We start from the raw sequence: 27,718 nt of genomic DNA on the forward strand, positions 1-27,718 counted from the left end.
TTCTTGTGTGGTTCTCAAAAAGAGGTAATATATACAAGTATGTTCATTGAAGAGTGCTTCTGGAAATAACCTAAAGGCCCATCAATAACTGTTAAATGAAAGATGTCCTTAAGATTCACTGTTAATGAAAACAGTTAAATTGTAGAACAGTAAGATGGTCTGTTAATGAAAAACGTGGAGTTGCACAACAGTATTTCTATCATGTTCTAATTTGCATGTCAAAATAAAATTGCGTGTATCAATTTGGCATTGTATTAAGCTAGAAATAACAAACTGAAAATAAAAGTGGCTTAGCCACTCAGTGCTGCCTGGGAGTAGACGATCTAGGGCTATGTTGGTCTTGGTGATACTGCAGACTCAGGCCTCTATCTCTCTGTTCTATCATCCTGACTAATGGTTTCCATTCTCAAGGTTCCTTCATGGTCCAAGACATCTGTACTAACCTTCAAGTCTTGATTGGAGTTAGGAAGGATGAAGATAGAAAGGCCAAAACAGGACCCCTTCCAGCTGATTTAGTGCCCATAAGCAGCCTTCCTAGAAATCCAACAAAACACCTGTATTTACATCTCATCGGTTAGTATTCAGTCACAGGACCACATGTAGTTGCACAAAAGGAAAAAACTAGTCTCGTAGAGTGGAGAGTAGGGGGCAGAACTTCTGCATTTTACCTTATACCTGCCTGTACTATTGGATTTTTTTCATAGGCATGTTTACTTTTATAATAATGATAAGGAACAACTCAACAACCACAAAACCCATGGTTTGTTAAGAAAAGTATTAGGGCCTCACAATACATCTCATAATCAATAGTGTGCCATAGTGTAGTTGTTAATATTTTTCTTGGTGGCAGTGAAATAGTATAATAACTCTTTAAGAATACATTATGAGTGAACATGAATTGTCTCGGTTTAGGAATAATTCTCCCAGAAGGAAGTGGGATGGATGTGTTTTGAGGGTTTTTTTTTCTGACCTTTATATTCTGTGATTTTTGCATTTGCGAAGTAAGACCTGCTTTGGTATACATACTCAATTGTCAGGCCTTCCTGCAGCACTCATTAAGAACATTTAACTAATGATGGGTGTCACGGTCGCTGAAAAAAATGGCTCCTTTCTAAGATGTAACCACAGTAGGAAGTAGTGAAAAAATATAAAGCATAAAAGTACGTGTTTCACTGATATCTTGTATTCATATATATTCATAAGCATTCATATGGGGTGACTTAAACTAATTATCTGATTTTTATACACAGAAATTTTATTGACTTAAGGAGGGCTTTTGGAATTTATGCATATTTTGCTGGGAACTGTTTTCTCATTCAGGTAATAATATATTTTACATTTTTAATAGGTCCATCATTTACTATGGTCCCATACTGAGTACAAGCTATTAACATGGTTTTTAGGGTGCCATATTGCAAAAGCAGTCTTTTATACTTCTCTATCTGGCTTTAAAATAAACTACTTTTATCCATTTGTTCAGTGGTGGTTTGAATACATATGTGCTGCTCAAATGAATCAAAACTAACCTCATGTTCATCAGCTTGCTCTTCACGTAGTATTCACTGGGCGCACATGCGCACAAGGGACTCAGTCATTGTTATATTACAGTTAAGAGAAATTGGTATGTTCCTTATTCTATAGGAATTTAAAATCTGTAATGAACAGGAACGACAGACTCACAGATACATGAAGCCCTTCAGGCTAGGGATCCCAACATTCCAGTGAGTGTAATAGTAATCACGTGTGTGATTTTGTGTACCTAGGGTGTGCCTTCCTCTGAGAAGTGCAAAACCACATAGAGCCTTTATAGCGCTTCTTATCCTTTTTTGAGTCATTGACCCTTTCGAAAATTTGGTGAATGGTATAAACCCTCCCTAGCAGAATGAATGAGTGCATGTACACAAAAAATTAGCGTGTATATTTACAGGGTTCCTGGGCCGTTTAAACCCATCCACAGAGAAGCCCTGATCTAAATCAGCTTCTTATTTTGTAGCTCAATAAACTGGGAGCTAGAGAGATTCAGTGATTTGCTCTTAATCTAGTGCTTTCATACACATTTTCAAGATTTATTCTGGTTTAATACCTCTGAAATGCAGTGTGTTGTGGTCAACATTATGTGGAATACATTACCAAAGCAAACATATTCTAGCAAAGGACTTTAATCAATGAGATGTATTAAAAAATTAAAAAATGAATCAATGAGAATTCCGTCAACTCTTGGTGCAAGTTAAAGCCCCAAGTATCCTTATAGTATGAAAATAGGAGTGAAAAGGAGAAGAGAATATGCTTTGTACGCATGGAGTGCGGCTGATCTTCCCCGGCGGTGGTTTGAGGCTGTAGGCTCTGCCCCCGCCCCTCAGCCTCATCATACAGGCCTCACCTTTTCACTGTCTGCTTAAGCTTTTGCAGCCTCCCCAAGCCTAAGTTCTCAACTTCTATTATTGTCCTTCCTCCTCATCCAATATCCGTGGAGGACCTAGAATCGATTGCAGACCAGGTATCTAGGATAAAGCAGTGCAGTGCAAGCTGTCCAGTGACATCAGATGTCACAAAAATATGCATTTGCAGTCACACTCTCTATTTTGTGTTTTCAGTAGAATCAGGGGTGTGACTTTTCTGTTTCCTTTTTTGCTTATTTTGAGTGGCTATAATGTGGCACAATTGATTTCTTTCTCCTCTTCCTTGGCAGCATCTCTCGGGCAGTCAACAGCCACCTTCTGTGCAGCTCTGGGTCTCTTTTGGCCGGAAGCCCATGCGAGTAGCCCAGTTTGTCACAAGACATCCTATTAATGTGAGTGGGGTTCGCTTGGGGGTGGGAAGAAGTGTCATTGTTCCCATGAAGAGGTCTTGGGAGGGGTGCTGTGGGGATGTCCTGCCAGGTGGATATTTCACCAAGCTCTCTGAAGTCACTTTATATAGGTCTCTATCTAGACAGAGCCATTATGCTCTGGGCATCTTGGTCTATTTTTTCCCTCCTTACTGTTTGAAGTGGAGCTGAGCTGGAGCTTTTAATTTGCTTTAAGTGGAGAAGCATTGGCAGAGAAGTTTAGAGGCTCAGTGGGCTCAGTGTGCCAGTACTAACGGACTAGGAAGTTAGTGACAGCAATAGTTATTTAAGTACTTGCTGTGTTGCTCACAGGTGGCTAGGTTCGAAAAAGGTGTAGGACTTGGGTCCTATCTTTTTGATGCAGACAGAATGGAGAGACTGGGAAATAAGCAGAGGAGGCAACCATATTTAGTCAAATGCAGTCTATTATAATGTAGAGATCCATAGGAAAGATCATTGTGGACTGGGGCCATCTGAGAAGCGGCCACAGGGAGGAGGTGGTATTTGAAGTCCTTGATACTAGCAGCTGGTGTGGTGGAAGGTCAGTTAGTAGCTTAGAGGAGTATATGATAGAAAACACACTGTCTGTTCTTTATATAGGTTCCTCCTTTCTTTAGTTACCGTGGAGAAAACAAAAGGAAAGGAAATGCATGTTAATCTATATTCTACTTTGTACTAATGATAGTTCTTATGGGGAAAGGAAAAAAAGGGAGACATTATTAAGTAAAACGAGGTTTTTAGGTCATTTATGGAGTTCAGTGGCCCATTCTTATTTCGTGCCCCATTTTCTGATAAGGGCCCCGTGCCAGCTGTAGAGCAACCTCGGGTTCTCCAAAGGGAGAGCCAGCCAGGCTTCCTTGCCAAGGTTGGGGAGCTTTCCATGGGCTCATGCCACATCTGTCACTGGGACATTTGCAAGTCATTGCTTTAGTGTGTATAGAGAAAGCCCATGGGACATATGCTTTTTGTTGACTTATGTAATTTTTGGTTTTTGATTCCAAAGGAATATTACATTGCGGATGCCTCCGAGGACCAGGTGTTTGTGTGTGTCAGTCATAGTAACAACCATACCAACTTATACATCTCAGAGGCAGAGGGGCTGAAGTTCTCCCTGTCCTTGGAGAACGTGCTCTATTACAGCCCAGGAGGGGCTGGCAGTGACACCCTGGTGAGGTAAGGAGTACAGAAGTCCCTCCCCGGCTTTCTTAGATCAACACAACCACCGACCTCTAGTGGGTGGTTTTCAACAATAGCTGCACATTTGGACTCACCAATGGTGCTTTTAGAAACCCCATTCCTGGCTCATGTTCCCAAAGATGACTATTGAACAGTTTGGGGTGTGGCTGGAGTAAGAGGATTTTACCTGGGTGATTTTTATGTGATGCCAAGGCTGAGCACTGCTACTCTAGATGACATTTAGAGTCTCAAACACCGTGTCAACCTCTCCCTTGGGTTCCTTTCATTCAGTTATCTGGTTTTTGTGCAAGGTATTGTTTTGTGGGTGTCTGTGGAAAGAAACCAACGTCATTGATCCTTTTTCAGTAAAGCACATGCTTGGGATTTTTCTGTAATAATGGACATTCTCTGGGCTGTGGGAGAGCCTGGGGTTTGGGAGGGGTTGATGCTATGAATTTGTGGGTTGCATTTGTGGGTGGCACTGTGATTCCTGAGTACCACAAGTTCACTTACTCTCATTTGTTGTGTGACAGACCAGACTTCTGAGAGGTGTCCAACTGTGGTTAGGATCACTCTTTGCTCTTAGAAAGAGCTGTCTGGTGAAGCTGACTGACTGGTCTGCGGTGAGGTCCGGCTCTAAGCCCATGGCCACCAGGTCAGAGGGCATGTCATTGCTGTCCACTCTCTCACCTTGTGCTGGCAGTTCATTTAGTCATCAGTTCATTTGGCATGTATGCCTCTGCTCTGTGCCAGCCCCTGTTCCAGATACAGCAATGAAAAATCAGCATAAGATCCCTGTTTCATAGAACGTTCATTCTAATTAGGGGAAGACAGAATATAAACAAATATGTAATCTACCTGGTAATGGTGAGTGCTGAAGAAGATAAGAGGACATGGGTTTATGACAGTATTATTTTATATTGGCTGATCAAGCAAGTCAGCTCCAGGAAGGTCACATTTGAACAGGTGCCTAGATTCCATGAGGAAGGGAGCCCAGCAAATACCTGGGGAAGAGCACTGCAAGCAGAGAGAAGAGCAGGCACAGTGACTCTGATGTGGGACTTCATTGGGTTATTTTAGGAACAGTGAGGAGGCCAGGGTGGATCAAACACCTGAAGGAGGGAAGAGAGAATCCAAAAGACAGGATCCAAGAGAACGGGGGTCAGATTGTATAGGGCCTTTTAGGGCGTGGGAAGAACTTTATTTTTTTCATCTAAGTCGGATGAAAAGTTTTGACCAGAAGATGGGCATCATTTGATTTAACCTGTTAAATTCTTTTTCAACCACTTAAAAAATTGTGAATTGCATTATGTAAAGAAAAGTGCATGCAACATAAATGGACAGTGTTTTACATAATTTTAAGGGGACACCCATGGGGACAAGAGTGGATGCCTGAAGACTAGTTGTGAAAGTATTCCAGAAATCCAGGCCAGTAGAAATTGAGGTTGGCTGGACCCATGGTGGTAGCAGTGGTGATGATAGAATTAGTTATATTCTGACAGTTTGCTGACGGATTGGATGTGGGAAATGAGAAGAGTTGGAGTCAAGAGACCACCGTTGCTTGGTCTGAGCAGCAGTTAGAATGATGGCTCCATATTGAGTCGGGGCTGGTGCAGGTGTAGGGGGAAAGATCAAGAGTTTGGGTTTGGACTTACTAGGTTGGAGATACCTATTAGATATCCAAGTGGAGAAATTTCCATATGGTCTCTATAGTGCTTTTCCACTTCCTGCTTCTTCTCCTTCAGAGGTGCTATCATCTTTTTTTTAAATTAAAAAACTTTTTTCAATTTCAATTGACATTTAATGTTATATTAGTTGCAGGTATAGTGCAACTAATATATACTGTTTAGTCATTTATATAACTTGGGAGTGATTCCTGCAATAAGTCTGGTGTCCACCATACATAGTTATTACAATATTATTGACTACATTCCCTATGCTGTACTTTACATCCCCGTGAATATTTTGTGAATGCCAATTTGTACTTCCTAATCCTTTCACCTTTTCACCCAGCCCCTCAACACGCCTCCCATCTAGCAGCCATTAGTTGTTACTCTATATGTATGAGTCTGTTTTGTTTGTTTCTTCTGTTGTTGTTGTTTTTAGATTCTACATAAAAGTGAAATCATATGGTATTTGTCTTCCTTTGTCTGACTTGTTTCATTTAGTGTAATACCGTCTAGGTCCATCCATGTTGTCACAAATTGTAAGATTTCATTCTTTTTTATGGTGGAATAATATGCTGTTGTATGTATGTACTATTTCTTCTTTATCCAGTTGTCTATTGATGGACACTTAGGTTGCTTCTTGACTATTGTAAATAATGCTACAGTAAACATAAGGTTGCATATATCTTTTTGAATTAGTATTTTGAATTTCTTCGGATAAATACCTAGAAGTGGGGTTGCCGGGTCATAAGGTAGTTCTGGTTGTAATTTTTGAGGAACCTCCATATTGTTTTCCATAGTAGCTGCACCAATTTGCAATCCCACCAAGAGTACACGAGGGATTCCTTTTCTCCACATCCTTGCCAACACTTGTTTTTTGTTGATTTATTGATGATAGCCATCCTGTGAGGTGGTATCTCATTGTGGTTTTTATTTGCATTTCTCCAATGATTAGTGATGTTGAGCATCTTTTCATATGTCTATTGGCCATCTGTTTGTTCTCTGAAGAAATGTCTGTTCAGGTCATCTCTCCATTTTTTAATTGGATTGTTTCTTTTTTGCTGTTAAGTTGTATGAGTTATTTACATATTTTGGATATTAACCCCTTATCTTTGTATGATTGGGAAATATCTTCTCCCATTTAGTAGGATATCTTTTTCTTTCTTTGCAAACCTTTTTACTTTGATGTAATCCCATTTGTTTATTTTTTCTTTTGTTTCCCTTGCCTGAGGAGACATATCCAAAAACATATTACGAAGAGTAATGTCAGAGATAACACTGCCTATGTTTTCTTCTAGTTTTATGGTTTTAGGTCTTAACATGTAAGTCTTCAATTCATTTTGAGTTAATTCTTGTAGATGGTGAAAGAAAGTGGTCTAATTCTATTTATTTTTTAATATATCTGTCCAGTTTTCCCATCACCATTATTGAAGAGACTGTTGTATATTCTTGTCTTCTTTGTCATAAATTAAATAACCGTATAGGTGTGGGTTTATTTCTAGGCCCTGTATTCTGTTCTATTGATCTATGTGTCTGTTTTTATGCCAGTACCATGCCGTTTTGATTGCTATAGCCTTGTAGTATAGTTTGAGATCAGGTAGCATATCTCTGACTTTGTCATTCTTTCTCAAGATTGCTTTGGCTCTTTGGAATATTTTAGGATTATTTGTTTTAATTCTGTGAAAAATGCTCTTGGTATTTTGATAGGGATTAATTACATTGAATCTGTAGATGTCTTTGGGTAGTATGGACATTTAAAAAATATTTTTATTAAAATATAGCTAACATACAATATTATATTAATTTCAGGTATACATCATAGTTATTCAATATTTATATACCTAAAGAAATGATCACCATGATAAGTCCAGCAACCGTCTGACACCATACTCTGCTATCGCAATATTATTGACTATATTCTCAATGCTGTACATTTCATCCCCATGACTCATTTGTTTTATACCTGGAAATTTGAACATCTTACTCCCCTTCACTGTCCCCCCCCATTTTAAAAAAATTTTCAATAATAGTTGACATTGAATATTATTTTATATTAAGTTCAGGTATATAGCATAGTGGTTAGACATTTATATAATTTATTCAGTGATTCTCCCCAATTAGTCTAGTACCTGGCACTATACATAGTTATTACCACATTATTGACTATATTCCCTATTCTTCACTTTACATTCCCATGACTATTTTGTAACAACCAATTTTTATGTCTTAATCCTTTCCCCCTTTTCACCCACTGTCTCCCAACCACCCCTCCCATCTGGCAACCATCAAAATGTTTTCTATATCTATGAGTTTGTTTATGTTTTGGTTATTTATTTTGTTCTTTAGATTCCACATATAAATGAAATTACATTGCATCTGTTTTTGTCTGACATGCTCCACTCAGCACAACATCCTCCAGGTCCATCCATGCCACCATAGATGGCAAGATCCCATCCCTTCCATGTCTGAGCAATATTTCATTGTCTCTATGTACCACCTCCTCTTTATCCACTCATCCATTGATGGACACCCAGGCTGCCTCCACATCTTGGCCATTGTAAACAATGCTGCAATGAAAATATGGATGTACATGTCCCCTTGAAGTGAAGTTTTGGGTTTCTTCGGATAAATACCTAGAAGTGGGATTACTGGGTCCTTCTTTGTCTCTTGTTATAACCTCTGTTTTAAAGTCCACTTTGTCTGGTGTAAGTATTGGTACCCCAGCTTTGTTTGTTTGTTTGTTTGTGTCCATTTTCATGAAGTATCTTTTTCCATCCCTTTATTTTCAATCTGAAGCGAGTATTTTGTGGCAGCATATGTGTAAGGGTCTTGTTTTCTTATGCACTCAGCCACCCTATCTTTTGACTGGAGTGTTTAATCCATTTACATTGAAAGTAACTGTTTTTTCTGTCTGACTTTTTCCGCTTAGCATTATACTCTCAAGATCCATCCATGTTGTCACAAATGTTCCTGTATCATCTTACCGCCAAATAGTATTCCATTGTGTATATATACGATATGTGGTATATAAACCAAAAACAACAAAAGAACAAGACAAAAAAATGAGAAAAAAACTCGTAGACACAGACAATAGTTTAGTGGTTACCAGAGGGTAAGGGGGGTGGGGGGTGGGAGATGAGGGTAAGGGGGATCAAATATATGGTGATGGAAGGAGAACTGACTCTGGGTGGTGAACACACAATGGGATTTATAGATGATGTAATACAGAATTGTACACCTGAAATCTATGTAATTTTACTAATAATTGTCACCCCAATAAATTTAAAAGAAAAAGAAAAAAAAGAAAGTAATTGTTGATAGATATGTAATTATTACCGTTTTTATTATTCATACTTTTGATATATTTTGTTTTTGTCTTAAAGAAATCCCTCTAACATTTCTTGTAATACTGGTTTGGTGTTGATGAATTCCTTTAGGTTTTTCTGGTCTGGAAAGCTCTTTATCTGTCCTTTGATTCTAAATAATGGCTTTGCTGGGTAGAGTAATCTTGGTTGTAGGTCCTTGCTTTGAATGCATCATGCCAATCTCTTTTGACCTGCAAAGTTTCTATTAAGAAATCAGCTGATAGCTGCCTTATAGGTAACTAACTGCTTTTCTCTTGCTGCTTTTAAGATTCTCTCTTTGTCTTTAATATTTGACATTTTAATTATGATGTATCTTGGTGTGGGCCTTTAGGGGTTCATCTTGTTTGGGACTCTCTGTGCTTTCTAGCCTTGTATGTCTATTTCCTTTGCCAGGTAGGGATGTTTTCAGTCATTATTTCTTCAGATGGGTTCTAAATCCATTTCTCTCTCTCTTTTCCTTCTGGCACCCCTGTGATGCGAATGTTGGTATGTTTGATGTTGTCCCAGAGGTCTCTTAAAGTACCCTCTTTTTTAAATTCTTTTTTCTTTTTCAATTGGGTGTTTTCTGCTACTTTGTTTTCCAAATCGCTGATTTGATTCTTTGCTTCATCTAACCTGCTGGTGATTCCTTCTAGTGCATTCTTCATTTCAGTTATTGCATTTTTCACTTCTGACTGGTTCTTTTCTATAGGTTCTACATCCTTTTTCATGCTTACTATCTCTTTGTTCAAGTTCTTACTAAGTTCCTCGATCATCCTTATAACCCTTGTTTTAAACTCTGTATCTGGTAGGTTGCTTGCCTCCATTTCATTTAGTTCTTTTTCTGAAACTTTGTTTTAGTCTTTCATTTGGGACACGTTTCTTTGTCTTCCCATTTTGGCTGCCTCCCTATTGTTGTTTCTATGCATTAGGAAGGTCTGTGATAGCTCCTGGTCTTAGTAGAGTGGCCTATGTAGTAGGTAGGTGTCCTGTGGGACCCAGTGGCGCAGTCTCTCTGGTCACCTGCACTGGGTGCTCCAGGTGTGTCCCTTTTGTGGGTGGTGTTGTACTTGAGCTTGGGTTGCTGTTGGCACATTAGTGAGAGGGATTTACCCTCAGGGTGACTGGTTGTGAGGATTGGCCGTGACTACAGTGGACAAGCTGTTGTTTAGGGGCTTACCCTATGGAGCAGAATTCAATTTAGCTGGGCTCTGTTGCCTGCCGAATCCACTCTTTTTGGTGTGTCATTTGTGGAGCTAATTGTGTGGTGCTCTGTTGTGGTCTGAAGCTGGCCACTGCGTATGTTGGTTCTGATGCTTTGTTAGGGGCTCCAGTGCAGGCCCAGGTCAGCCACTGCCTGTGCTCTGCCAAGGGCCACCTGGTAGAAGCTACAAAGTGATCTGTGGTTGGTAGCTGCCTGTACTGGGCTTGGGGATGTCTGGGAGAGCCTGTGGTGTGTTCTGAGGCCGGTGTCACTAGTGATGGCCTTTGGGCCCCTTAATAAGAGGTACAGGGCACGCTGAGGCCAGCTACTGCTTGTTTGGTATTTATGGACCTTTGTGAGATTTTAGAAAAGTCCACAGCATGATCTTGTGAGGAAAAGCTGCTGAAAGAGGTTTGGGCTGGTGTACAAGTTGTGTGAGGTAGGGTTTCAGGGACTTACCTGGGTTTCTTAGCCAGGTTGATGGAGACTCAGATTTGGCGCCCACCTGTGCCTGCCGGCTGTGTTTGGGGAGGGCTCAACAAAGGAACTATAGTGCATGCCGTCACTTCAGTCCTAGAGAGGCCTTCTCTAGCCCTCACCATGAAGCCATATAATTCAGTTCGTCCCTGTACGTCCCTGGCACTTTTTGAGCTGCTGTCTCTTCACTGGAGCCCAAGGTGAGTGCCTGTGAGCGAGTGAGTTTGTATGGAGGCCCTTTTAAGAAGAGGTCTGGATTTCCACCAGCCCTGTGTCTCACTCAGACAAGCCCTGCTGATTTTTAAAGTCTGATGTTGTGGGTACTCCTCTTCCTGGCACTGGAACCTTGCTCATCTTTGGGTGACCACTGCAGTTGAGATATCCCTTCTATTTCTTAATCACCACTTGTGGGTATGAGACCTGCCCATTCTGTGTCTCTGCCCCTCCTGCCAGTCTCACACATCAGGGCACCTACTAATGAAATGATTGCTTAACAAAGAGCAATGAAATAGCCTCTTTTGACATGGTATATGACATACCCAGTTACTTTCGTATTCATATTTTTCATGTTTTTCTCGTGGGTATCATTGCGACGTGGCTTCTTCTTATGTATGTCCTTAGTTATAGGAATTCTGTTCACCTAATTGCCAGGTCGTTCTCGATGGTTGTTTTATAATTTAGTTGTAATTTGGATGGTTGTGGGTGGAGGCAAGCACAGTGTTTACACACTCTGCCGTCTTGAGTGGAAGTTCATCTTTACTTTTTCCCTGTAGTATAGACTGACAGGTTATTATTCCCAATGTTATAAACCATTCTGCCATGACTCGAATTCTGGTTGTCCTGGTTTGGTCAGTGGCAGTTCCTTTGGGCTGGTTCCTGTGGCTTCAAAAAAAAATTAGTTCATTGATATGAAATTTGCATAACTTAAACGTAACCATTTTAAAATGAACAATGCAGTGTAATTTACTCCATTCACAATGTTGTGTAACCACCAGCTTTACCTAATTCTAAAACATTTTGATTTCCACAAAAGAAAACCCCTTATCCATTAAGCAGTTTCTCCCCACTACCCCCTCTCTCAAGCCCCTGGTGGCCACCAATCTACTTTCTGTCTCTGTGGTTTTCCCTTTGCTAGATATTTCATATAAATGGAATCATACCACAATATATGACCTTTGTATGAGGCTTCTTTCACTTTGCATTGTATTTTCAAGGTTTATCCACATGTAGCATGTGTCAGTACTGCTTTTCTTTTTATGGGTGAGTGTTCTCCTTACTGTTTTTTATAATTAAAACTGTGAACCATTATCCCTCAGGCCTCTCTCTCACTGACTCTTTATTTTTTCACCTTGAGAGCGTCTGGCCATGGGATGGGTTAAGTCACAGTTTGACAGAGTTTCCTCGTCTTCCACATTTGTCAGCTATTTAGGAGGAATATCTCTTGACAGGGCAGAGCAGAGCCAGAAGCTGCAGAGTCCAACTCCTCAGTTATACGATCATTCAGCCCCTCATACATATAGATGACCCTTCATGCAGGGCCAAAGGTCCCTGCTGCCCTGTCTGAGTGTACAACCCAGTTAGGAAATTGAAAATAGATTTATGTCAAGATTCATAAAACAACATCCTGCTCAGCCGTCTTATTTTTTCAGAGTTTGTCTCAGGACTGGAGGTGTCCAGATGTGCTCATTTGAGTAACCTTCTGTCAGGTGCATCTCCAGTGCAGCAAGATGGAACGGGATAAGGGTGAATTAACAGGTTACATGGGCAGGCCGGTTTTAAAAAAACAAAACCTTTGTGGCATTTGAAATGAGCTATTTTTTGAACTCAATAGAAAAGTATGGTACCCAGGAACTGGTTCTAATTTACTTAGAGAACTGGAGAAAGAATTCTTAACAGAGGGTGACCCTGGCCAAGTAGAAATCTTGTGGAAAGTAATGTCTAGATGGAGGAAGAGATGTAATGATGAGAGAGCTGTCAGGCCTGTTGGGGTATCCTGAGGAGGTTCTGTTCGATTGGCCGGGAATGGTCAGGAGGGCTCTGATTGTGCACTTAGGGTGGCCGGAGGACATGGTGAGCTGCCTGGCAAGGCTTGACCTGAGGGCACACTGGGAAGCAGAGGGAGAAGTGCTGTAGTGAAGGTCCGTGAGAGAAAATGGAAGAAAACAGACTCTCAGGAGAGTGCTTAGGGTGAGGCAAATTGTAGGGCCAAAGGCAGAGATGAGAGGGTGGGCTGGGAAGTGAAGGCAGAGGAGTGTGTGAGGTATAGAGGACAAGTTTCTGCTTGGAAGTAAAAGATAAAAAACTCTAGGAGAATGACCAGGGGAAAGAAACAGGGCTCACTGAAATGAAAGAAACTTAGGTCTCCCAAATGTATGAAACAAGCCAATAAATCTGAGGATGACAGACTTCACGATGATAGAATCACAAGCTGTACAGTTGACGTAAACATAACAGGGGGAATAGATCTTGGGCTGATGACAAAGGAAGTGAGTGAGAAATAACCAAAATAGTCTGAAGGAAACCACATGTCAGAATATTTGGTCTCAACTCTGGTATTTTATTTAGGATTGTGCTTGTCTCTCAGTCTGAAGTAGCTTTGTCAGTGCTTTGTGAGGACTGCTGCTTTTCTTTTTTTGTATCAGAGCTTGTGGTGTCCATCTGTCTGTCTGAGGGGGCAGAGCAGTTATCCAGCTCAAGATTTGTTATGGCGGGTAATGGAAAAAAACAGTTCTGTTTTTGTTTGTTTGTTTTTAACAAAGCCCAGTGGCTCACAATGCTCTAAATAAAGGGCACACTTCCAGTTTTAAAAGACGTGTGAACTATGGTTACCATTTATCAGAGATCTGTTGTATGTGTATGCCATGTGAGTGCAAAACTGCTTTGCAGTAAAATTTCATTATCCTAGCCTCGTAGTTAAGGACTGAAGGGATTTATTCTCTGCTTCACTGTTAATAAGCACAATCTCAAGCTTGCAGAGCTATTCTTGCTGTATGTACTGCTTCTCTGCAAAGGGTGTCTACTCTGCTTCTTGACAGAAACCCTACGGGCTTCTCTCTGATCAGGGTGTTAGATAATTTTTTGTAAGTACCTGGATAGTGGCTATTTAACCCTTAGCTATATTCCTATAGATGGGGTTAAATTGTATGCCCTGGCACTATTATTTGTGTCTGGCAAGTATGGCTTATTGTTTGCTGTTTGTCAAGACTCACTGGAGGATTTGGGGTCAATTTCGATAGTGAAGGAATAGAGGTGACTCTTCCATCAACTTTTGTCTGTTGTATTCAGCATTCTGAACCCCCTGAGTTATTGAAAAGATAAACATCTTGGCCCTCAAAGTTAAAAAAAAAAATCACTTTTTAAGAAAAGAGCAGATTATTCAGCTATAAAATTGAATGAAGTACTGTACATGCTACAACATGGATGAACCTTGAAAACATTATGCTAAGTGAAAGGAACCGTAAAAATGGCCACATATTGTATGATTCCATTTATATGAAGTATCCAGAATAGGCAAATCTACAGAGACAGAAAACTTATTAGCCAGGGCTGGGATGGGAAGGAGAAATGGGGAATGACTTCCGGTGGGTGCGGGGTTTCGTTTTGGGAGATGATAATGTTCTGGAACTAGATAGTGATGATGGTTGCACGACATTGTGAATGTACTTAATGCCACTGAATTGTGTGCTTTAGAATGGTTAAATTTTATGTTATTTACAATAAAAACATACCAAACAAATACCAATTCAGTTTCATAGCTGTTTATTTGCTCTTATTGTAGGTATTTTGCAAATGAACCATTTGCTGACTTCCACCGCGTGGAAGGGTTACAAGGAGTCTACATTGCTACTCTGATTAATGGTTCCATGAATGAGGAGAACATGAGATCAGTCATCACCTTTGACAAAGGGGGAACCTGGGAATTTCTTCAGGCTCCAGCCTTCACAGGATATGGAGAAAAAATCAGTTGTGAGGTATAGATGCTTTAATCTTCTTTGGGGTTTATCATAAACTTTTATCTGTAGTTCTACCCTTTCAGTTCCCAAACTCTGTACCAAGGCACATAAGGGTGCCAATAGTGAACTCACAGGGGCACCATGGACATTTTACATTTTTGAGGGAAACACTCTGATACTTAGCATAGTTGGTCACCATGTGAATTATTATCTTGAATTAGTTTGCAGTTCCAACATTAGCTCATGCCGTATTTCTTTTGATGACATATCTTTGTGAGGCTGAATTTTCAGCAGTTGATGTGCTAGAAAGCAAGTGAGAACATGAGAGTGGAACAGGAAATGACAATGCTGGTGTCTAACATGATTCCAAAGTTTTGTAGTGCCCAACAGGTGCACACATCCAATTATTAAGTCACTGGTTATTTAAGAATGACATAAAATTTTTGTTTGATATATATATATATATATATATATATATATATATATATATATATATATATATATATATATATAAATGAAACTTATTTCAAGTTACTACAAAGTTATTAGGACATGTATATTTATTGGTACTTCTTTTGGCTTGAAGCTGCCATAAAATTACTGAGACACCATTTGTGCTGTGAACCGAGAAAATTTGAGAACCTCTCCCATAAGTTATTTCTGTAGAATTTCTTTTAAAATTCCTCTCTGAATATAATTTAGGATTTTAACAACTCTCCCTATATGTGGCTTCATCTGAAAAACTAAGAACACTGAAATGTGTTATTTGGTCCCAGTAAGTGCCCACCTTAAGTGTACCTAAGCAGCTCCTTTCTTTTCCCTCAGAACAGTCTAGGCATTGTGGTCCCTGGTTTTATATTGTACACTGCAACTCCATTTTCATTTCGCCTAAGGGATCTAGGCTGTATAAAGTAAGTGAGTGGAAGGAACTCCGAGAAAAAAAGCAAGTAGTACTGATTGTTGGAGAAATTGTAATATTTTAGTGAGACAATTACCCTGTCTTCCAGATTATTGAATTTTGTTTGTCCATGGTTAAATATGTTGACCTATGTGCTGTGTCTGTGGCCCTTGGGAAAAGTGTTTTGCATACTCTTGCTCTAGAGTGTACTTGTTGATTTCTCTTCCGATTTGGCACCAGGTCTCAACTTAACACATCAAATCTAACTTTGGAAAGGCAGGATATAAGTAAATATGGACCAATACCTAGGTGTTTCTCATTTACTCAGTAGTGTCTATTAGATCGTGCAAGCTCTGCATGAGCCTGGTGTGGATGGGGGTGGGGTGTTTTTCAGCATACAGTAGGGGTCCAAGACCTGGTTAAATAGAATGAATGGTATTGTTAAAATTCAGCTTATTATTTCACTGATTGATCAGTTTATTTATGAACTGTAGAACAGTTAATCAGCTTTTAGCTTCTACTTCTGATTTTAGGTGGTGCAAGAAAAGGAGAAAAGTTGAAAAGGTTGGCAGATATTTCTTTGAGACACAACCCAATTTGCCCTAGTTTTCATTTGCCAAACTGTGATGCTAGCAAGATGGATTTTGTTACTGATACTTTGTTATAAAAAATAGGTCTGTCTAGCAAACCATACCATAGTTTTTACCTGTACCATAAGCACACACAGAGTTATCCTGTCCAGAACACATTTGATAATCACTTTCTGGCAAAGAGAATCAGGCATGACCATTTAGCAAAAGGCCTTGTTTGCAAAGCTATGAAAATCTGAACATATGTGATGGAGGCCAGTTTGAATAACTTGAAGTCTTGCTGGGAACACCTGTACACTTTGTACAAATGCAGCCTACTTAAAAAAATTTAATGTGGGTCTTTTGGTGTTTATATCTCATATGTTGTACATCTGGTAGCTTATCAGTGAGACTTTATGACTTATGATTCTTGGTTTTTCATCTGACAGAATTGCTTACATCATATTTGAAATATATCTTCACTGACTTAGAAAGTAACTACCGTGAAATCATTTCATTTCTCTTTAGTTTCAAGTCACATGAGAGACTCTCTAGGTAATATGGAGAGAGTGATAGCTTTTCTATGCACTCGAATTGGCACTGATTTCTCGTTGCTATTTCTCTGAGATTCTGAGGAGGAATTTTTTATTAGCATTCTCTTTTCTTCAGTGAGAGGCATTCACATGGTTTAGATGATCGTGTCCATCTGGGGAGGTGTGGGGACAGGCGGGCTGTGACTCCGGTTGCCTTTGGGCCAGATGTCCTTCCTCTGTGTCTAGCTGCAATGTCTGCACACAGGCCTCAGTGTTTAGAAGGAGATCGAGGCATCACATCAGTTTCTGACAGTGCCTGGAACTTGTTGTGTTTCCTAGCTGTCCCAGGGCTGTTCCCTTCACCTGGCCCAGCGGCTCAGTCAGCTGCTCAACCTCCAGCTCCGGAGGATGCCCATCCTATCCAAGGAGTCAGCTCCTGGTCTCATCATCGCCACCGGTAAGTTTGCTTTGCCTGTGCTCACTTACTGGTGAAGCCGTTTGGTTATGTGCAGCCAAATGCACAGTGACCACTGACATCTGCTGCAGTAACTGCTGTCCGTGGTTTTGAGACATTCCTTGTTGCTAGATGCTACTCAGAATTTCTGGGTGGGCAAGGTGGTTATCTGATATATTCCTGAATCAAAAATAATTATTCCTCTTGCATTTTAGGTTCAGTGGGAAAGAATTTAGCGAGCAAGATGAACGTGTACATCTCTAGCAGTGCCGGAGCCCGATGGCGAGAGGTCAGGGCCCCACCTTGGTTCTTGTTTGTATGAGAGCGCGGACTGAACTTAGACATTTCAGGGACACATGTGGCCCATGATGGAGGCTACTGGTGCCAACTGTGACTATAAAATAAAGACAGGTATCCGGAACCACACACGAGAGTCAGCTGATGCAGGCTTGTGATTTTGCCAAAATACTACTTTGAATAGAAAACAGACCTTTCAAAAAACTTTTGACTAAATGTTCCAAGATTATAAGTTCGATGAGGACAAGGCAATGTCTGTTCTGTTCACTTCTTTGCCCCTGGGACCTAGCAGTGTCTGGCATGGAGTGGGTGCTACGTAAATATTTGCTGAATCTATTAGCTAATGACAGTGTGGTTGTAGTGGTTTCAGGCCTGACCTTGGTTATTTATTTATGTTGGTGTATTTACTGAAGTTGAAGTCAAGCCTCTCATAACTGGTTGTTACGTACTTTCATCTCATTCTGTGCCATGGAAGAAGACTGCTTTTGCCTTAAGGTGTATAACTAATTCGGATCCTTAGGCACTGATTATAGCAATTCTGAAGGCGGAGGTCGTTCTCTTGTCCTGAAATGCTAATATAGCCTTGGAAATTAGGAAATTTCCAAACTTGTAAAACAAACAAACAAAAAAGTTTTTCACCAGTCTCCCAAGACTTATTAAGGCCAAGGGAAGTGCCTCTGGTCTCATTCTGTAGGGGTTGCTTTCAGAGGTGCTCTGCTGCATGGCAGGGAGCCACCAGGAGAACTCCATAGAAGGTTCCACAAGAGTACCTCTGCAGGCTGAACGTGAAGTCAGGAAGGTTGCGGAGTTCACAGAAGAGCTGGCAGAGAGTTCTCCTCCTCACGGTGATTCTTGTTGGGAAAGCATTGTGTGCACTTTCATATTGAAACACATCATTTGTAAAGCTGTAATAAAACCCAGTCTTTGTGTGGCTTTTTGCAGTTACAGAGACCTGTCACATACTTTATCTCATTTGAGATAGGGCTTACCATACCTCTAGCTGAGAGATCTGGGACTCTGAGCTGCCTCGTGTGTGTGCGCGCGCGCGCACGCGTGCGCCAATTAAGGGCTCTCCGATATGGTAGAGAATATAAGTGCTTATTCAGATGAAGGAGGTTAAGGCCAGAATGTCAAAAAGTGTGAACAGTTTGGAATTTTCAGGGCATCCTTGTCCTGCTCCCATGGGAAAGATGGAGCAGCTGTTTTCCTCTTCCTTGGAGCCAGACATTCCTATTGAAATTGGGTGTTGTGTCCTCTGCTGATAGGCTTGTGGTTTGTTTGTACCATCTGATGTTGATGTGATCGGTGCTTTGAACATCTGCAAGTGATTTCCTTCTGGATAGAAAGCAGTGTCTTGTTCCTCCTCCAGCGAAGTGGCATCATCTGGCTGATAACTGGGGCAGCTGTCAGTGCCTCCTGCCAGGAGAGCTTAACGCCTGCCAAGGAGCAGCCATTGCAGAAGGGACGTTATTTTTGGAAGGAGCAGAAAACTAACTAGGGGATGAAAAATTTGAGACTGTCTATATGAGTGGGCATCTGAGTCCCCATTGGCAGCCTTTACTTTAGAGGGGCAGTCTCGGATGTGTGAGCGGATTAGGTGGTGGCTGGGGAAGAGGAAATAGGATGTAGTGGACAGAATGCTGCCTAGTAAACTGGTCCTATAAATTCTTGTTCCTTTTCTGCTACTAATTGTGCAAATTCTTCGATCCTCAGAGTTCCCTTTTTATGCTTTTTTCTTTAGCAACTTTATTAAGGCATGTGGAATTATGGTAAACTGCACATATTTGAAGTGTAGTTTGGTCATTGATCACCATCACTACACCATCACCAACATCACAATTAGGACAACAAACATCTCTGTCACCTTTCAAAGTATCTTTGTCCCCCTTTGTAAACCATCCTTCTCTTTACCTTTGGCTCTGCCAGATTATTAGTTAGCATTTTCTAGAATTCTGTATAAGTGGACTCATACCGTATGCAAACCTTTTGTCTGGCTTCTGTCACTAACGCTGATTTTGAGGTCCATTCATGTTGTTCAATGGTTCTTTCCTTTTTTATTATTGATTAGTATCCCATTATAGGCTTATTCCACAATTTGTTTATTTATCTGTTCATTGGCTATTCTAGGTTCTTTATATTGCCATATACATTTTAGAATCAGCTTGTCAATTTCTACAAAACCTGTTGACAATTTGATTGGGATTGCTTTGAATTTATAGATTAATTTGGGGAAAATCGACATCTTAACACTACTGAGTCTTGTGATCCGTGAATGTAGTGTATTTCTCCATTTCTTTAAAAAATTTCTCTTAACCAATATTTATACTTTTCAATGTGGAGGTCTTATGTATCTTTTGTTAGCTTTATTCCTAGGTATATTTTATTTTTAGATATTACTGTAAATGAGATTTTCTTTTAAGGGAATTTGTCAGTTTTTGCTATAGTATATAAGAGTACAGTTGAGTTTTATATATTAATCTTGTATTCTGCACCCTTGCTAAAATAATTCATTAGCATTAGTAATTATTTTGTAGAGTCTATATAAGCAACCATTATCATCTGCAAGTAGGGACAATTTTATTTCTTCCTTTATGATCGTTATACCTTTTATTTCTCTCTGTCTTCTCTTTTCTTCCTTTTTTAATATGTAATAATATGGTAACATGTAATATGGTGTATTATATTAAAGAAAAAGTCTGTTTCTTTACTTTCAGAACACTTCTGACACCAAATCTGTAGATATTTTTCCCTCATATTAAGCAATTCTCCAATTCTTCTGACACCAACTGGATGTCCTACATTTCAGTCATGACACTAACTAGCTGGAGTTAGTTAGCACAGACTCCACAGATTAAGGGCTCAGTTTCAAAGAGTGCCCCTTCTCCCTCACCTTCAGACTCAAATTGCAAGTCCCACGTTGTTACCTGCACTTCTTACTGACTGACTATAAATTGAGCGTTCACATAATCCCCTCCTCGGGTTCAGTAATTTGCTAGAACAGTTTGTAGAACTCAGGAAAACTATAAAGGGTATTAAAAGGATACAGATGAGCAGCTAGATGAAGAGGTATATAGGGCAAGGTCCAGAAGCGTAGGAGCTTGTCTCCATGGAGTTGGGGTGTGTTACCCTTTCAACATGAGGGTGTACTCACCAACCCAGAAACTCCCCAAATCCTCGGGTTGAAGTTTTTTTCTTCTTATTTTTATTTTTTGCTGGAGGCTTCATCATATAGGCATGATTGACTATTAAGTCCATTTCCAGCCCCTCTGTGGAGGATAGGGGCAGGGCTGAAAGTTTCAAGCTTCTAATCATGGTTAGGCTTTCTGATGACCAGCCCAATAAGAGTTACCTCATTAGAACAAAAGGCTTTCCTATGACCCAGGAAATTCCAAGGGTTATGGGCACTCAGTGTAAGACACTCCTCCCATCACTCAGGAAATTACAGGGGTTTTAGGAGCTCTGTGTCAGGAGCTGGGGTCAGAGACCAGATATGACAACAAAGGATGCTTCTGTCGCTCTTATCACTTGGGAAATTGTAGTGGTTTTAGGAGCTCTGGTCAGGAGCCAGGGATAAACACCAAAATATATATTTCTTTTTATATCACAATATCATATATGTGTAATATGTTATATTATTTAATTCATGAATATTAAGCTAACCTTGAATTACTGTGATAAACTGTACTTAGTTATGATGTATTATTCCTTTTATGTAGGTTAGGTTTGATTTGCTAATAATTCTGTTAAAGATTTTGGCATTATTCATGAGACACTGGTATTGTTTTTTGTTTTTGTTTTTTTGTAATGTCTTTTTCAAGTTTTGATGTTAAGGTTAGGCTGTCATAAAAGTTGAGCACTTCTGTTTTCTGACAAAGTTTGTGTAAGAGTGGTGTTATTTTTTTGTACCTGGGTAGTAATTCATCAGTGAAACTATCTAGACCTGGAGCTTTCTTCTTGGGAATGCTTTGATTAGAAATTTAATTTCTCTAGTAGAGAGAGAAATATTTGGATTTTTTACTACTTGTGTCAGTTTTGGTGAGTTGCATATTTTAAAAAGCCTTGTCCTTTTATCTAAGTAACTGAATTTGTTGCCTTAAAGTTACTCAAGGTATTTCTTCTTCCTCTTTTTTTTTAATGTCTGTAGGATCTGTGGTGAGAATTTGTTTTTATTCCTGATATTGGTGATTGGTGTTTTTCCTTTATTTTTCCTGATTTAGTTAGTGGTTTATTAATATCATTGATCTTTGCAAAGAACTTACTTTTTACTTTAATTTTCTCTATTGTCTGTTTTCTACTTTGTTGATTTCTGCTCTTCAGTATTATCCTTTCCCTATTTACTTGGATTTACTTTTCTTTTTGTAACTTGTTATGGCATAATTTTAGGTAGTTGATTTTAGATCTTGTTTTCTATACGTTCATTTTAAAGCTGTAAGTTTTCCTTTAAATACTGCTCTAGTGATACGCCACAAATTTAGATATATTATTACTGCCATTCAAGTTGGAATATTTTCTCATGTCCCCTTTTAAAAATCAGGATGTGATTCACATACTAAAATTCGCCATTTTAAAGTGTACAGTTCAGTGGTTTTTAGTATATTTACAAGTGATGTGATATGCAACCATTACCACTCTCTAATTCCAGGATATTTTTATCACTTCATACTGTTCCTTTGCTTTTTGTCTTTGACTGATAAGTTATTTAGGAAAGGGTGGTTTAGTTTTCAGATATTTGAAATTTTCATAGATATCTTATTGATTTCTAATTTAATTTCCTTGTAGGCAGAGAATACACTATGTGTGATCTCAGTCCCTTTACATTTATTGGGACTTGCTTTGCAATCCAGTATGTGGTCTGTCTTGGTGAATATATCATATGCATTAGAAAGAATGTGTAGTCTGCAGTTGTTGGAGGTAGTGTTCCATAGATGCAACTTATATGGAGTTGGTTGATACTTTGTTGCTCAGATCTTCCATGTTCTTATTGCCAATTTTTTTTTTTTTTTGTCTACTTCTGTAAATTGCTGAGAGAAGGGTGGGAAAATCTCAAACTATGATTGTGGAATTGTCTGCTTTTTCTTTTTAGTCCTGTCAATTTTTGCTTTATATATTTAGAGGCTCTGTTATTAAGTGCATGCACATTTATCATGATTTTCTTTTCTGATTAACTATTCCTTTTATCATTATGAAATATTCTTCTTTATCTATGGTGATACCCGTTTTCTTGAGGTCTGTTTTATCTGATTTTGAAATAGTCCCTCCAGCCTTCTTATGTTTACTGCTTGGATAGTATATGTTTTACCATCCATTTACTTTGTACCATTCTTTGTCTTTATATTTGAAGTGTCTCTCATAGGCAGCGTATAGTAGGGTCTTGCTTTTTTATTCATATTGCCAAGCTCTACTTTTTAACTGAAACACTTAGACCATTAACATTTAATATAATTATTGTTATGGTTGGATTTAGGTCTAATATTTATTTATACATAATCTTTCATGGTCTTTTTTGAATTAATATTGCACTTAACATAATATTACACTTAACATACATTTTTGAAACCTTGCAGCCATATAAGTCCCTTTTCTCTCCCCCTGACCTTTTTGTTATTGTTGTTCTATGTGTCATGTCAGCATACATCGAAAAACCTACAAGACAATGTTTTTCCTTTTGCTTTAAATCATATCAATTTTAAACAACTTAGGAGAAGAAAAGCAGTATATTTTGTTTACCTAGGTATTTACCATCTCTCTTGTTCTTTCATTCTTGCAGATCTGTGTTTCCCCCTGGTAAGTTTCTCTACATCCTGAAGAAATTCCTTTAGCATTTCTTATGGAGCAGATCTACTAACTATGCATTCTCTTGGTTTTCCTTTGTTTGAGAATCCCTTTATTTCACCTTCATTCCTGAAGGATATTTTTGTTTGAGATAGAATTCTGGGTAGATAGTAATGTTCATTCAGTACTTTAAAGATGTGCTGCTATATTCTTTCTTCCCTGGTTTCCAATGAGGAATCTGTAGTCATTTCACTTTCACTTTCCTGTATTTAATTTGTCAGTTTTCTTTAGATGCTTCAAGATTTTCCCCCTTTATTTTTGGTTTTCCCTTATCAGCAGTTTTGTTATGATGTCTCTAGGTGTGGTTTTCTTTGTGTTTATCCTTTTTGGGGATACTGATCTTTTTTGGGGGTGGGAACACTGATCTTGAATCTATAAATTTATGTTTTTCACCCAATTTAGGAATTTTTCAGCTGTTCTTTTTTTTGCTCCATTCCCTTTCCCTGGTTTATCTTGGACTCCAGTTACATGTTAGACCTTTTATTATTGTCCGTCAGATTTTTGGTGCTCTTTTTTTTAAAATCTTTTTTTCTGTATTTTCTTTAGAAGGGATAATTTCTACTGTTCTATATTTATCTATATAATTCCTTTGTCATTTCTATTCTGTTGTTGAGCCCATTAGTGAATTTATTTCAGATATTATATTTTTCTGTTTAAAATTCTTTTCTTTTGGTCCTTTTCTTTTTTAAATAGTTTCCACTTCTCTGGGAAGAGATCTTATGCTTTGTTTATTTCAAATGTATTTTCTTTTACCTCATGGAACACAGTTATGATTACTATTTTAAAGTCTTTGGTAATTCCAACATTTGAATCATCTTGGGAATGGTACCTGTCTTTTCCCTTGAGAATTGGACACAGTCTACTGATACGTTCGCATATTTTGGATTGTATCCTAGACAATGAATGAAATGCATACAATGAAATCTTCTGGATGATGTGGATATTTTTGTTTTAGCAAGTAATGAACCTGTTTAGACTCAGACCATAAGTCCTGCCTTGAATTCTGTGGGTGGTAGTTGAAATCTCAATTCAGTTCACTAAGTCTTTGCTATGATGATTTGAGTCTATTCCACACATGCATAGTTTAAGGGTCAGGCTGAGACTTATGTGACTTCATATATAGAATTAGAGGATTTACTTCTTTGATACTCTCTCCTCTAGGATTCCACCCACGTTCTCCTTGGCCTGTAGGGGTTTCTTTTCTTGGTTCCTTAGGGAGAAACAGTTTGTTTTGAAGTTTTAGCTGTCTGGCTGGAACTGAGGTGTTCCACAACTGGGGCTTTCCCTGGGGCAAAGCCATACCAGGAAACCCCAACTGCGTGGGTAGCTTCTCTAGGTTTTAAATTACCTCCACAGGTTACTTTATTTTGTATACTTTCCTGCATCCTCAGGTATTTTGTATTTTGTCCAAAGTTTTTAGTTGTAATCAGCAGGAAGGATGGGCTTATACCACCGTAGTAGAACTGGAACTCTAGTTTTTAGTCGCTTTTTGGTGAGAGATCTGGGTTTGACTCCTACATCTGCAGTCTGCCACTTTAATAGCAGCTCTAGTTTCTTCATTTGGGGAAGGAAAAACTTGGGATGTGAGAACTAGCTCTGCCCATCTCCAGGGTTGTGTGGAGCCTATGAGATACTGGGTGTGAATGTGCTCTGGAAACTGAAAAGTTGTATTCAAGGGGTTGGCATCAAGGGGTGTGTGTGTGTGTGTGTGTGTGTATGTATATGTATGTATGTGTGTATGAGTGTGTATGTGTGTTGTGTGTATGTGTGTATATTGTGTGTATGTGTGTGTGTGTATGTGTGTGTATGTGTGTGTGTATTGTGTGTGTATGTGTGTGTATTGTGTGTATTGTATGTGTATGTGTGTATGTGTGTATGTGTGTGTATCGTGTGTGTATGTGTGTATTGTGTGTATGTGTGTGTTGTGTGTGTATTGTATGTGTATGTGTGTACGTGTGTGTATTGTGTATGTGTGTGTATGTGTGTATGTGTGTATTGTGTGTATATGTGTGTGTATGTGTGTGTATTGTGTGTATTGTATGTGTATGTGTGTATGTGTGTGTGTGTGTATCGTGTGTGTATGTGTGTATTGTGTGTATGTGTGTGTTGTGTGTGTATTGTATGTGTATGTGTGTACGTGTGTGTATTGTGTATGTGTGTGTATGTGTGTATGTGTGTATTGTGTGTATATGTGTGTGTAGGTGTGTGTATTGTGTGTGTATGTGTGTGTATGTGTGTGTATTGTATGTGTATGTGTGTATGTGCGTGTATGTGTGTGTATTGGGTGTGCGTGTGTGTATGTGTGTATTGTGTATGTGTGTGTATGTGTGTATGTGTGTATTGTGTATGTGTGTGTAGGTGTGTGTATTGTGTGTGTATGTGTGTGTATGTGTGTGCGTGTGTGTATGTGTGTATTGTGTATGTGTGTGTACGTGTGTGTATTGTATGTGTATGTGTGTTTGTGCGTGTTGTGTGTGTATGTGTGTGCATTGTGTGTATGTGTGTGTATGTATATGTGTGTATGTGTATTGTGTGTGTATGTGTGTATGTGTGTGTATGTGTACGTGTGTGTACGTGTATGTATGTGTGTGTATGTGTATGTGTGTACGTGTGTACGTGTATGTATGTGTGTGTGCATGTGTGTGCATGTGTGTATGTGTGAGTGTATGTGGTGTTCATGGTTTCTACCTAGTCACCTCCACAACAGTGGCATCAGCATTGGCTTTTCCTTTTCAGGCACTTCCTGGACCTCACTACTATACTTGGGGAGATCATGGCGGCATCATCATGGCTATTGCCCAGGGCGTGGAAACCAATGAGTTGAAGTAAGTGTCTCTGATGAAGCCTTTTCTTTTAACATAGCACTGTTCTCCCAGAAATTTAAGTCTGATTATAAACTGGGTTATCTCTCTACAGCACTAGGTTGTTAACAGTACAATTTGTGACATCAAGAAATCACTTAAATTTTGCTTATCTATAAAATGGGAATGATTAGCTTCCCTTCCTATCTCCAAGGGGTTCCATGAGGAATAAATTAAATAATTTTATCAATATGAAACAGTACAACTCTATATAAATATAATCATGACTAAAACATTAACTAGACATTGTTTAAATTGTCTTTCATTGCTTTGTTTGAGACACATACAGATATTTACTCATAGAATGAGTAACAGTAAGTAATGATAATACATGAGTAATAATTTCAGAATGCATACACCTTGAGAACCAATTGACTTTTGCTGTGATACATTTGGTTTTGGAGGTTCTTAACAAATAGACCTGGAAGGGACGTTTGGGGTTAGCCACTTCATTTTACAGATGAGCAAACTGAGGCTCAGCAAGGTAAAGTAGCTTGCACAAAGTCTCGCCATTTGTTAGTGACAGGTGAAGGCTAGCACTCAGGTTTTTAAATTATATTCTGTACTCTTTGCAGTATATTGTTCTGAAAAGCAAAAATGTAAAGAGTTTGTAACCTCTGCCTCCTGAAGTCTGATTTTATCAGAATCAGTCCTTTGATTACTTTTGTCCCAGACAAAAGTTAATTTTGTTAACATTAAGGCAGGGCAACCTGGCCCTCACATCTCTCTGTTTTTGAGCTGAACCCATGAGATGAATTACTGAAGGAGATGGAGAGGGCTTCTGTAATCATCTTTAGTGCAGGGAAGAAAGGCTTTTTCTTTGCTCCTTTTAGAAACAGCCAGTATCAAGAGAGAGGTGGGTGGTTTGAAAAAGAGATTTTAGCACATGGTTTCCCCTGTGATTAATTTGACATGTGCTGAGCAGCCTGGCCTGAAAGAAGCAGAGAGAAGCAAAGTACTGGTGTTGGGCATTCCATCTGGTTGTTTTCTGGTCGGTATGGCCCTGGTCAGCTGCTGTTTCTAGAGCCAAGAGTCAGAAGAGGCTTTATTTGTAAGCAACACTTTGTATCCACATTCGGATTGGTGTTTGGTCAGATGAGGACAGTCACAAAGCACAGTTCTTCCTACATTTCTGCTGTCATTTATTTATCCATTAATTAATTCCCATCTCACACATTTAGCAAGCACTAATTCTGGGAGGCACTATGTGTCTAACGATAGAGCGGGTGTTTTTTCCTCCTCTGAAGGAGTCCATCCTGTAATGGTGGTGAGATACACAAGTCAACAATGTGATGCTTGGGACACTACTATGAGAGAAATATGGTGAAGGACATAGTTTGATTTCCTAGAAATACATTTTATTCTTTGTATGGCAGTTAGATTGTAAAGTCGGTTCCTGATTTTCCTTGTTTCACTTTTCTGCAGGTTACATTTGCATTCCAGGCTGGCTTTTCTGAAGTAGTTAGCACAATTCTAGTCCTCTCACACCATCTGTCGGTGCATATGTGCTCAGGGAACACAGCGTCATTGCTGCAGTAGCTGGAACAAAACATGATTAGGAAGATAAACCTACTGCCAGAAAAAAACAATACCCTCCCTAGACATTTAAAAATGACTTGGGGTTGT

General features: G+C 39.2%; 1 protein-coding gene across 3 annotated transcripts in view; it reads left to right on the forward strand.

Annotated features, from left to right (window-relative positions):
- Positions 1–27,718, forward strand: part of SORL1 (sortilin related receptor 1) — a 162,058-nt gene that overhangs the window by 50,197 nt on the left and 84,143 nt on the right. For 2 of the 3 annotated variants that reach the window (XM_019717776.3, XM_074321522.2), the window contains exons 7-12: positions 2,690–2,791; positions 3,831–4,000; positions 14,474–14,666; positions 16,988–17,105; positions 17,318–17,391; positions 25,968–26,056. In XM_019717776.3, the coding sequence (XP_019573335.3) occupies positions 2,690–2,791; positions 3,831–4,000; positions 14,474–14,666; positions 16,988–17,105; positions 17,318–17,391; positions 25,968–26,056 (746 nt within the window). The remainder of the gene's footprint in view (positions 1–2,689; positions 2,792–3,830; positions 4,001–14,473; positions 14,667–16,987; positions 17,106–17,317; positions 17,392–25,967; positions 26,057–27,718) is intronic. The other variant, XM_088800793.1, reaches the window with a different exon arrangement.

This window comes from Rhinolophus sinicus, chromosome 9 (assembly GCF_057876585.1).
Source record: "Rhinolophus sinicus isolate RSI-liver-muscle chromosome 9, RSI-T2T, whole genome shotgun sequence".
NCBI classification, from domain to species: Eukaryota; Metazoa; Chordata; class Mammalia; order Chiroptera; family Rhinolophidae; genus Rhinolophus; species Rhinolophus sinicus.